This window comes from Fringilla coelebs, assembly GCF_963513975.1.
Source record: "Fringilla coelebs genome assembly, chromosome: 3".
In the NCBI taxonomy this organism is placed as follows: domain Eukaryota; kingdom Metazoa; phylum Chordata; class Aves; order Passeriformes; family Fringillidae; genus Fringilla; species Fringilla coelebs.
The window spans coordinates 100,816,750-100,829,101 of record NC_140030.1 but is presented as its reverse complement, the minus strand read 5'-3'; the positions used below and the strand labels follow the sequence as shown (position 1 = coordinate 100,829,101).

The window sequence follows — 12,352 nt, the reverse complement described above, 5'->3', positions numbered from 1 at the left end:
ACTTCCCTGGGCAGGCAGGTGTTCAGCCACTCCAGGAAAACAGCATGCTGTCCTTCCTACTATTCCTAAAATTACCAGTTACTCCAAAATTTCCTTGCTATTCTGGTAACAGCCATTATCAGCTGCAAAGATAAAGCAAATTGGCAAAAATCCTGAACTATTCTATTAATTCACTAACCTATCTGTGGTGAGATAGGGTCAGTCTAGCAACCCAAAGCAACCACAGATCAGCACAGCAGCAAGGCCCTTCCCTGGGTACGCTTCACTGCCAGGATGGAACCAGGCAGACACCAGGAACTTAAGCTCTCAATTCCCCACAGATCCTGCTACTTGAACACAACCTGCAGGTTATGCTTGGGACCTGTGATCGCCACAAAACCCCTTGAACTTCCTAAAATACAGACATAGACATACAGTATACACACAACAGACTGGTAGCTTTTCCCTCTAGCTGGTGCTGCATAGGGATGCAGAAGGCACACATGATGCCTGGCCCAACCTGCCCCGTTTTTTACCCCAGGGGCACACTGCCTGCTTCCCCATCCCAACTGTGAACAGCAGGGTTATCACAACTGATTCCTTAGTTAGAAATGCAGTTTATTTCAATGCACCAATAAAAAAAAAAAGCCCAACATTTTCAGATCACAGAACACAAACACAACAGAAGAGTTTTGTATTAGTCTGCTAACAAGACTTTTAGAAGATAGAGATTCATGCCAATTGCTAGTCAATAGAAACAGCCTTCTAGGACTAAGCCCTTACATCACAAAATCCCTTATAATGTAAACAAAATAATTCTTTTACTAAACTTCTTAAATTTGAACCCATTCTTTTAGGACTTTCATTCCTTCAAGGGCTTCCTGATGGTGAGTGACTGAAAAAAAAAAAAAAGACAAGAAACCATTAAGAACAACTCCTACAGCAAAACCAACAGAAACTGTGCATGCTACCCCCAGGTTTCCTCTGGACTTCTGCCCCGTTTTCATTTACAGTTCTCAAATAATAAAAGAAATGTTGTATTTTACACTTTAAAACTGCTTTAAGCTTGAAAGCTGAAGACTAATTAAGAGAGCTGAGACACCAAGCCTGCTCAGAAATCTCAATTCCAGCACATACTTCTCTCTGGTAACACAGGAAAACAACTTCTTTCGTGGAGCACATTAATGGGCGAGGATAAAAGCCCAAAGCCAAAAGTGCAACTCCTGAGGCTGCAGGAGTCACCAGCAGGAATTTAATCCTACACCACTTCATTGGCTTGCTCCACACCTTACATTACTCACTTGTTCCCTAGTGAGGAATTCTAAATTCCTCAGAAACATTTCATTAAAGGTTTCCTTAGCAGCAGCTATTCTTATTCCTTAGCTGTATATCATGACATTCTGACTACCAGCAGCAGGAAATGCCCATAAACAATTCATCTTCTCATAGTTCGGATTTAGGCAAGTAAAAATCCTGAGCTTTTATCCTTGCCCAAGTTAATTTCTCTAGGAACTGCTCCAGCTCAAGTGCTACTTGAGCCATAGGACAGACTCCAGTTTTAAGACATTCCTACCTTCTCTTTGGAGATGGTGATCTGGACTTTGAGCGGCTGTTTAAAAACAAACAAACAAACAAACCAGTCAGTGTGGTTGGTACACCTGGGTGCTCTCAGTAACCACTTCTGACCATTTAAAACCAGAACAATCTGATGTTGTTAAATGCATTGACACTGCTGGTATCAAGTGTACCCAGGTACTTTAAGCAAGAAGCTGCAGGTGAGAAGAAAAAATGCAGGAAGCCGGAGCCCTCAGGAAAAGAGCAACACACAGCTTCAAAGCTGCTGTAAATCACAGTAACCCTGCAAAGCAGGAGCAGTGAATCGAGCAGAGTTAGGGAGAGGGAGAACTATAGACACTTAAAAACAAAGATAGGAGAAAACATGCCCCAAATCCTGTCAAAAGTATTTTTGTAGTAATGAGTGTATAACATCTGCATGCAAAATCCTGGAAGAATTGCCTACTACCCCACAAAAAAAAAAATCAGCTGTTCAAAAAAACCCTGTAATGTATGAAAAATGTTTTTGAAACCAGTTATGAAAAGTAAAAAAAATCAACCCTGCAACTGAAATACCAGTCCAAACAGAGATTTTGAATCATGAGGGAAAAAACCAAAGAGCCCCACAAAAAACCCCACCAACCAAAACAAAAACCAACTGAGTGGTACTTGTATTTGAACGCTCACCTTTTAGCAGGTAAGCCAGATTTAGATCTACCATGAGACTCAGACCTACAACAGGAGAAAAATAAAGCTCAGCAAAGCAGCCAGTGGGCATGCAAACACATGGAGAGTTAGCTACACCAGCAACAGCAAATTCACCCCACGCAGCAGCACCAACCACAGAGGGACAGCTCTGGTGCTGCAGGCCTTCCCCAGGACCTTCCAAGGGAATCCTTCAGATCTTACTGCAGACACCCCACTCATGAGAAGGCAGGAGTGCAAGCACAGGAAGCTCCCCAGCAAAGCTTCAGCTGCCAGCTCCACAAAACACCAGACCAGACTCCCACACTTCCTTCCTACCTGCAGGTATCCCTTCTAGAAAGGGAAGAATAGTTTCAAGTACCATCTCATAAAGTATTTTAATAGCACATTAAGAGCCTGGAATCAGCCACAAGTAAGTGTGTGTGCTGAAGAGCTGGTCCATTCTTCAGCTCAAGTTACCAATGCCAATTTATTCAAGCATAATACAGATTTTGCACCAATATCTGGCTACTAATGAGTAAACTATTCCCAGTTTATCTCAGGAATTATAATCTACTTGAACAGTGAAAATTTCCTCCCACATTTATTATGTTACTTTATCAACTCAAATATTTGTTGTTACTTAAAAAATGTCTTCCTAGAGTGACAGAATTCAAGCTATCACTCGACATCAGAATGCTCCATTCAACATGCTTAGCTCAAAAAGCAAAATACTTGTACTCTATTTCTGTTTTTGAGGGATAATCAAAATTCACCTTTACCTCACCTACTAACTCACAGAAATACTACAAGGACACTGCTGGCATGTGCTAAACAAAATGTTATGTGCCACTGCTTTGAAACCTTCCTGGTCTCTATCCTGTCTGGCCCATTTCCCTCCTAACAAGTAACTTCCTACTGGGTCACAGTTACTGAAGATGGGAATGCTCACAACCACCCAGAACTGGTACTCAGCAGCATGAGCATCTCTTCACTGCCAAGTAGAAGGCAGCACACAAAACCATCCTCAATTTACTACATACATAAAAATTAACTTTTCTTTTTTAATTCTCTCCACAAACTTTAAATTGTACACTACTTTTGTCTGTGAAAAGGCATAAATCATTAAGTGCAAATATTACTCTGCTGGACAGCCTTCTAAGTGCTTCCAGACAAATTCCCCCAGGGAAGAAAAAAAAAAGAAAAAAAAGAAAAAGAAAAAAAAAAGAAAGAAACCAAACACCAAAACCATTACTGGTTTGAATCAAAACAAGTGTCTTACCTGCTTCGAGGCCATACAACAGACCTGGACCTGGAGCGTGACCTGGACCTAGATCTGGAAAAAATCAATGGAAGCTCTACTAGCACACGCTTCATACAGGCGAGACAGAAACCAGTTATTGTAAATGTCCCAGAAGACTGATCTGTTGGCTTGGCAGAAGTAATTTTTATTATTAGAAGGCTGTAGCGCCTTTGGTCAGTACTGCCATGCAAGTAAAATGAATCCCACCTCCTACCAGACTAAGCAATTACACCCTGTACATTCGAAGTTGAATTTGGAAACCTTAACCACAAAGGCTGTAACTCTGGTACAGTGTTAAAAAGAAAAACATCTCTGAAACAGCAGTCCCAAAATTATACACTTTCTTTTTAAACAAAGTATTCAAAGTAGCTCTTATGCACCACAAAGGATCCTACCAACATATGGACTGCAAAACAAACTTATTGATTACATAATAAATGCTATAAATATATATATAGATACATTGTATTTCAGCTCCACATTATGTGCCTTTCAACAATGCCACAGCAACCACATACCTTGAGCGTCTCAGAGAACCAGAGCGGGACCTGCGGGGCGAGAATGATCTGTATCTACGAGGAGACATCGACCGGGACCTGCGGTAGGAAGCTGACCTGGATCTACAAAACAAAGCAGAAACCAACTCATCACTGCAAAGTACTTTTTGCAACAAATACAGAAAAGGGAGGAGCCCACAGAGGAAGGCAGTGGAATGAAAACACAAAAAGCAGAGCCCTACCTCCTACCACGGCTGCGGCTGCGTGACCGGGAATACCTTCTTCCTCGGGACCTCGAGCGGGATCTGGACCGGGACCTGGGTTTAGGTTAGAAAAAACAGGTATCAGCAGACAGCTGCAGCAACCCACACATGTGAGGCCCTGCTGAAGTCAAAACTTTTTTCAGACAACTAAAAAGAAGATTTAAAAATAAAACAAAATAGAAAAACCAAAAACCAAACCAAACAAAACAACAAAAACACACCACTAGCATCTGTCAGTTGGAAAAATGTCTGGGCCTACTTGTCTTGAGCATTTTTACTACCTAGAAAAATGTTAAAAGCTGAATTACATTGCAGAATTACATTAGAATAGAAAACACTGTAATGCGTATTTAAAATAAACCTTGCAAGTTTGCAGGTCGACCCTCTTTGGCCCAAGGTCTAGCAGATCTAGACGATCTAGAAGTATCTATAGGCGAGCGCTGCATCTAGGTAGGTGTTCTCTTCAATCTAACGACGATCAAACTGACAGCCCAATGAGCCAGGGTGAGGCTTGATTGACGCAAGAAGATTTTTCTAGGTGGGAATGTGGTCAATCTGGTGTTCCTCTTTCTAAACCGGAGGGGGGCCCCAATTGAAAGCCAAATTTACTGTTACGGCGGTCACCGTCTCAAATTTTCTGCCCTTAAAGAATAAGGTGAAGCTACGTGTAGATGGCTCGAGGGGATCTGGCCTCTTATGCTGATCACCTCAAGGTCTAGGAGGATCTTAAGTGTCGGATTTGCAAGGCGCCTCAGCATGAAATCTTAAGGCTCGTGACATTCTGAATCAAGGCGACTGACTCAAACGAAGAAACCTGAAAGGTTTTGACCAGGTTGATTATTAAAATAGTAACATTTTATATGTATTAGCAAAAAAAAAAAATTGTGATATACACCTGTTGACTTACGACAGTTAGAGTTTAAAGAAAACTGGTGTAACATTGTGTTCTTTGCTAACGAGAACTATACAAAAGCGAGCTGGCGAAGCAACGAGGCCACCCCAGCCCCGCACGTACCTGCTCCTCCTTCGCCGGCTATAGCGGTGACAGTCATAGGCATAGTGGCCTTTCTCACCACACTCGTAGCATCTGTCGTTGGGGTCGAAGGGGCGCCGGGCTGGGGGCCGGTCGTAGCGGGAGCGGCGCGGCATCCCTGTGGATACTTCCACTCTGACCCTGGAGCCGCATATTATCCTGCAAAACACAGCAGCTATTAACGGAAGAAATATTTTCCTCTTATGCGCTCAAATCCCTGATTGGTGTGGCGTAGGGAAATCCAGGGCTGTGGCCCTCAAAGAAGTTCCAGACATGCACGTACTTCCCATCGAGGCCAAGCACAGCATCTTCAGCATCCCGGGGATCTTCGAACTCCACGAAGGCGAACCCCGGCGGGTTCCTGGCGATCCACACAGTTCTCAGCGGTCCATAGTAGCTGAATGCTCTCTCCAGCTCGCCTTTGCCAGCGCCCGTGCCCAGATTCCCCACGTACACCTTGGTCTCTGCGGGGACAAGCGGCCGCCATGTCAGTGCCGCGCGCGGCGCCGGGCACGCGGCCGCCCCTCCCCCGCTCCCTCCCCGCCGCCATCTTTGACACCGCGTCCATCTTAGAGCGCTCCCGCCGGGCCGCGGCCGCTCTCCACAGACCCCGCGGCCGCGGCGGCCGCCCCCGGCGTGTCCCGGCCCTTCGCCGCAGTGCTTCTGAGCAGCCTCCTGAGGGAACGATCACATTCTCCCACCGCCGGAGCGGCACGGACGCCACCGCTCCCGCCACCTTCCCCCTCGCCCCCCTGCCCACAGTGGAAGCCCCGACGCGATTCTGAGACGCCCCAGGCTCGCCGCCGTCCCCACCGTATCGCCCGTATCGCGACATCCTCCCGATGACAGCGCGAGCCCGGGCAGGCGCGACCCTTATATAGAGGAACTGCCGCTGCGCCTGCGCGCCGCGCGGGGGGCGGGGCGGGGCGGGCCCGCGCCTCGGCGCGCGCGGACCTCGCGAGAGGCGGGTCTCGCGCGGCGGCCATGGCGGCCCAGCGGGCCTGAGGGGACGTGAGGGGGCACGAGCCGCCCCCACTCCTCCGGGGCACACACTCGCCCTCGGTAGCCCCCAGTGAGAGCTCCTGTCCGGCTCTGAGGGGACAGACCAGTCGGGAGCCACTTGTTGAGTTTTGCACCCCTCATGCGTGACCCATCATGGCTTCTGCCTGTGCTGAGCGTGAAGGAGCTGACGCCATGGTCCTTATTCCATGGCCAGGAGTGGTGCCTTGCTTGGAACGAGGCATCCCCAAGTTGCTCCAAATCTCTTGTGATAGCTCACACCTCGGGTCCATCCCAACCAACCTAGGGAGCTCAGGCCCTGGTTTATCCCCCCATATGACATGCAGCTGGAGCTGTTGTGTGTTGGCATCTCCCAACCTTTCCAGGGAGACACACACACAGTAATGCATGTGCAGCACACATTCTTTAAGAAAAAAATCAACACAAACCTGACAGATGAAAAGTCATTTTAGGCAAATCCCAGCACAAATGAGGAGAGCCTTTTAGGAACAAGGGTTAAGCAGACTTCCCGGCTGCATTTGAGCATACCAATGTGCTTATCTCCTAATAAGGCAGAACAAATACACCGAGATAAATGAGGGCTCTAAATGTTCCTCAGTGCATTCATAATCTCAGGAATAATCACATAATGATTCCTGCATCATGTGTTGGCATAAACTTGAAACAGAGCACTAAAAAAAAAGAAACTTACTGAATTGCAACACATTTTCCTTTTACAGAAGACTGGTTTTCCAAGCACTGCTGCTCTAAAATAACAAATATAGATAGATAAGGATTTTAAAACCTGCGACTTGCCTGCTAACCTTTCCTAATAATTTTACAAACTCAGACATACATTGTAGTTTATGTTCTAAACTAGGAGAACAGTAATGGGAAAAACAACCAACCAACCAGCCATGAAAACAGAATAAAAAAACTTTCTGAACATTTTTTTAATTTGGTAAGCAGTTCAAATAAACATGCCTTCAGCACAAGATAATTAAACTAGTTTTCAAGGGAAAACAGTTTAAATGTATTATATATCATCTTTTACAATACTATTACAAAAACTCTAAACTGACAAGTTAAACTGACAAATCAGTTTAATACATCAGCATTATCCAACAGTTTGCTTCTAATAAAAAAAGCACATGAAAAAATGCTTGTGCTTTGAGTTTATTCTTCTTTATTCCTTCCTTTACGTACAAAAAAATCAAGACAAAAGCACCCAAAACGCAGCATTTCTGCAAATAGTGACTACTGACACCCAGGAGAGCTCCTAATCCGGGATGGTTCCTAAACCAGGAGAGCTCCGAGGGCCGCCAGGAGCAGCCCTCGCTCAGCGCTGCTGGTGCAGGTAGCCCTGCAGCAGGCCTTGCACGCGCGCCAGGATGATCTCGTTGGTGCTGCTGCACTGCTCGGGGCCATATGGCGGCTCGATGCTCAGCACCCCCGCCACGCTCAGCGTCCTGCCCTGCTCCCCCTGCTCGCCCACAGGGATGTGGTTTGTCTCCAGCCAAGTCTTCAAGGCGTTCTTCCTCTTCTCCAGCTCCTCCGCGCTGTAGGCTTGGCTTTCCTCGGGCGCTAGGATGTGAGCGAGGCGCTGCTTCATGTCACTGTCACCTTCCTGCAGGATCTCCACCTCTTGGACAGCGTGGCCCATGACGAATGATACGGATCCTTTCTCGTTCTCTGGGAATGTTGCGAGGACAATGCTGTCAAGGAAAGAAGATTGTGTAAGTTTCTGTTCTTAACTGAAGACTGAGAAGCAGCCTCCACGGTTTTGGAGATAAAAGCTCATTAGCGTCAGCCTAACCCAGGTATTTAGGCAATACTCAGCACCCAGCATCCTTTGAAAAGCATGCTGCTGTACCCTTAAAATACTAAAAATGTGGGGCTCTGCAGGGAATTGCTGGTCTTGAATTTGAAACTACTCTAGACACTATCAAGCAAAATATTAATGTACACTTTGCTTCAAAAAAATAAAGTCAAGTCTGGAAAACTAAATATTTTTGTGTATCTTTCCCAACACTGCTGAAGAACCTAAAACATTTCAACATTCAGAAATAGTGATACCTTCATACATACAGCATTTGAATGCTGAAGGCAGCTGACAACACCAGAACCTTTTAATGAAAGATCATATTTATTGATCATTGCCAAAAGAATATATTTTTTTAAATGACTGTTGCCAGTTTATGAAATGAAAATACAACAGAACACACAACAGAAAGCTCAGGCTCACATTGTAGAAGCCTGGTATTTTCCCAAGGGCACTTGCATCCCAGAAGTCCTAAAATGCAAATAGGAAGGCAGCTGGTTATATTTCTAGGATCTCTCCCTCATATATCAACAAAGAGCATTAGAAACCATTTTCTTCCTCTTGTGGGAAGCAAATTTCCAGAACTTGATCCCAGCACTTCACTAGTCTATTATTGCCACCATTAGTGAAAGTAATGCCTTTTCTGGGGGTATGTGTCCAGTGAGATATGCCTTGATTTGGGCCTGGACCATCACCAGAATCACTCACAGTTGCATGCACCTTCCTTACCAAAATAATAGGAAACTTCAGGAGATCATTGGAGCTACTTCAGAGCTGAAACAACAACCAATTCTTCTGAACACATCAGAAGCTGAATGTTTTCATTTTCAGCCTCCAGCCTGTGTTTGTTTATGTGGGACAAGCTCACATCCAATAAGGTATGAAAGAGCTCTGGCAGCAAGGAGACAAATTTCTGCCCATTCCCTGGTGCATTTTGCCTTTCAAACTCACTTTCAAGTTACTCACTTGGGATACCAGAGATGTGTGGCACCACTTTCTGTCCAGTGCCCTGATTTTCCCTGCTTGCTCTCCAAAGAAGCCTTGACACCTTCCTGGGTATCTGGCTGGAGTGGAAAGCCAGGCATCGTTGCAAGAACTCTGGACAAAGGCTAAGGATTTCAACACCTGAAGCACTGAAAACACTCCAGCACTCCAAAGCAGGGTTTGGTATATTACCAAAAGCAACCCTTAACACATTGTTAAAGATTGTTGAGAGGTAATAGTAATATGTAAGTTAATATGTAAGTTTTAAATTAGAGTAAGTCACTTGGAATTGTAATACTGTGTGATTTAATATGCTGTTCACTTAGCTTTACTTAGCATGAGTAGCTGGGTTTGCTGAAGCCTTGGCTGCAAGCTCTGAACTTTCACCTTGAACACATGCATTCAGCTGGTAGAGAGCTGATTTTTTAGCAATTCTCCTAGAAGCTGGCACAGTGCTGAGTTTTGAATTTACAGTCAGAATAACATTCCTAGCATACTGGTATTTTGGTTGTTGCTAAGCAGTGCTTATTCTAAATCAAGGACTTTTTAGTTTCCCATGCTCAGCCAGAGATGAGGTGCACAGGAAGTACAAACCAGAAGATAAGGAGGCTGCAGCCATCAGCAGAAACTGCAACTTAACAAGATAACATGCCATTTTTGCTCCAAATAAGTTTATTCAGCCTTGGAATCTTTTCTCCTCCTAAAAATCTTACTTTTCATAAAAGCTTTGGTACTTACGTGGCAGAAACTGGGTCAACTGTTAAAACCCATCCTTCATACTCATGTTTCTCAACTGCAACAACTTTCACCAATTTGTTCACATAGGTTTCCCAGTCTAGAGGGCTTTTTCTCTGCCAGTCATTCATATTTCCTACATCCAAGACCTAGAAAACAACCAGATCAGTCAGCAGATGCAATCAATCTTTTTGGTTTGCTCTTTGTGAAAAACGGCAATCACTTGTTTTTAAAATTTTAAAAGCTTCATAGTAATAAAATGGTTATAAAAATAGCAATATAATTAGAGTAATAAAAAAAAATGGACAATTTGGATTAGGACAATATCCGACAATAGAAACAAAGAGTTACAGATGTCCGGGTACCTTTTTCTGGGCAGCATAAGCCCGAAAAAGAACACACATTAACAGAGGATTAACCCTTAAAAACAATAGCCTGTTGCATATTCCTACTCTTCATACATGATGCATAAATTCCGTTCAAACAAAGGATTCTGTCTGGTCCTCCTCAACTTCTTCCTCTTAATCCTAACGGTGTCTCATGGCTGAGAGAGGCAGGAAGAAGTTCATTTCTTTGATAATGGGGCAATAAATTCTCTTTCTCTGAAATATTTAGGTGTCCTGTGGCTGCTATCTCACTACAACTCCTTTCTTTAGAAAAAAAAGCATCCTACATAGCATAGTTTCTATTTTAACCTAATGCTATGACCTAAAACTATATTTAACACACTACTTAAGAAAATTAATACAGCATAACTTTCTAACATAACACATATTCATTTTAATATTTGCGAAAAGCCAATCATACAATATGCATTTTTCACACTCTTCACGTCAGGACAGGGTGTGCCTCCATGTAAAGATTTGTCTTTAGCAGAATTTGCCTTAAAAAAAAAAAAAAAAGACATTCACACAAGTGGTTTGCATAAAGCTGCACTTCAGTAATTCCCAATGGAGTCCGCTTGTTTTTAAAGGCTCACAGCAAAGCCTCAAACCCCACTGTTCTGGTAACCTTAAGCTTTCCAGTTACATCCAACACTCCATCTATTGCTCTGCTTTGTTACAAAACCTTGGAGGTAAAAGTTCAGCGCCTTTGTTTTGTGCACTGGCGCATCACTGGTGCCCGAGCCCTTCCACCGCTTTGGATAAGCGCTATGCTACCCTTTCCTCATGCCCTGCGCCGGAGCACCAGCAAGTGCTGTTTCACTCTTTCCCCCGCGGCCAGCATTCCCAGCCCAGCACTATCCCCCGCCCCGAGCGGGGCCGCAGAGCGATGGGCGCAGCGGGGTTCGGGGAGCACAAAGGACCGGAGAGCGCTTTGTTCCCCGGGAATGCCTTCCCGGCAGGAAGAGCCTGCACAGCCCAGCTGGGCAGGGGCAGGAGCCCCGGTCCCCGTCCCCATCCCGCTTTCCCGCTCACCGGCCCCAGTTCCCGTTCCCGCCGAAGGCTCCTGGGAGCTGCCCCGGGCGGCACCGCCGCTTCCTGACGCCGCCGCCGAGCGCCTTCCCCCGGCCCGGGTTACGCACCAAATGCTCCCGTGCGGAGTTTTCAGCTGCGGGGGGGCACATACATGACACACAGGTTCGCACGCATCAGGCCGGGTCGCCAAACAAGGAGTCGGGGGGCGTGTGGCAGTTCAACGCCGCTGCCTTCTGCCCCTCTGGAGCTGGATTTGCTCCTGGGATGCTCCTGCTGGCGCAGTGAGATTGCAGCTTGCACATGCCAGGCCGTGCCTCGTCTGTGCGTGTTAATATGGGGAGATGCACCCTCTGTGCATCTGCTACATAAAAATAAGGTATTTTTGCTCCCTGGTTGTTGGATTGCCTTCAGCAACCTTTGCAATACCGCCGTGAAGGTGGGAAGCTTGATTCCAACACCCACCCCCACCCCACACCTGCTCAATTTCAGCAGCACTCATGCAGTGCTTCCTGTGGATGAACCAAACAAACTGCTAGTCATCGATTCGGGAACTTGTTAGGGATTTGTGAACGCGAGCATGCAATGGTTTTGTGAGTGCTAACACAAAAAATATAAAGGGTATAAAATGAGACAGTCGTATTTTGGAGGCTTAAATGAGCTATTTCCTTTTTTTTTTTTTTTCTCCTTTCTTTTCGGCAGTCTCAATTCAGCCTCTCCAGTACTACAGGAATTGCGTAAAAATGGCTTGCGCCACTGCATTCAGCTACTGCTTTCTTTCAGTCACAGCTCGTTTATTAGAAAGCAGGGAGAGCAAATCTAATAGTTTTCACTCTAAGAACAAGCACTGGCCTGCACTCCAGAGGCGGCTACGCACCAGCTGATGGGGATATCACCTCCAATACTGGATGCGTCCAAGGACTGCTCCCACCCCAGAGATGCCAGGACAGAAAGGCCCCGCTGGCTTTACTTCCATTGGGCAGATGATCACCTGCAGCGCCAGCAGCAGGACGAGGACTCCGCTTTCTCAAAAAAAGGCTCTCCTACTCACTGCTCCAATTCCAATTTCAGGCCCCAAGTCCCA

At 45.6% G+C, this 12,352-nt stretch overlaps 2 protein-coding genes across 5 annotated transcripts; both read right to left on the bottom strand.

Moving 5' to 3' along the window:
* Positions 1–571: 571 nt before the first annotated feature.
* LOC311151401 (serine/arginine-rich splicing factor 7-like) lies at positions 572–6,203 on the bottom strand. 2 transcript variants are annotated; one of them, XM_084201797.1, is made up of 9 exons: positions 6,127–6,203; positions 5,597–5,777; positions 5,296–5,472; positions 4,260–4,334; positions 4,039–4,140; positions 3,500–3,553; positions 2,221–2,265; positions 1,553–1,588; positions 572–874 (listed from the first exon to the last, which is right to left on the bottom strand). In XM_084201797.1, the coding sequence occupies exons 1-9, from the start codon at positions 6,146–6,148 to the stop codon at positions 850–852; spliced, it is 717 nt and encodes a 238-aa protein (XP_084057923.1). In that variant the 5' UTR covers positions 6,149–6,203; the 3' UTR covers positions 572–849. The 2 variants fall into 2 exon arrangements, with proteins under 2 accessions (XP_084057923.1, XP_084057924.1); XM_084201798.1 differs by lacking the exon at positions 2,221–2,265 and having other exon boundaries at positions 578–874.
* Positions 6,204–7,317: 1,114 nt separating this feature from the next.
* Positions 7,318–12,346, bottom strand: GEMIN6 (gem nuclear organelle associated protein 6). Of its 3 annotated transcripts, XM_084203304.1 has the most exons (4): positions 12,146–12,346; positions 11,379–11,544; positions 9,857–10,002; positions 7,318–8,027 (listed from the first exon to the last, which is right to left on the bottom strand). In XM_084203304.1, exons 2-4 carry the CDS (start codon positions 11,418–11,420, stop codon positions 7,652–7,654), a joined length of 564 nt encoding a protein of 187 aa, XP_084059430.1. In that variant the 5' UTR covers positions 11,421–11,544; positions 12,146–12,346; the 3' UTR covers positions 7,318–7,651. The 3 variants fall into 3 exon arrangements, with proteins under 3 accessions (XP_084059430.1, XP_084059432.1, XP_084059431.1); XM_084203306.1 differs by lacking the exon at positions 12,146–12,346 and having other exon boundaries at positions 11,272–11,380; XM_084203305.1 differs by lacking the exons at positions 11,379–11,544; positions 12,146–12,346 and adding an exon at positions 10,661–11,063.
* Positions 12,347–12,352: the final 6 nt, after the last annotated feature.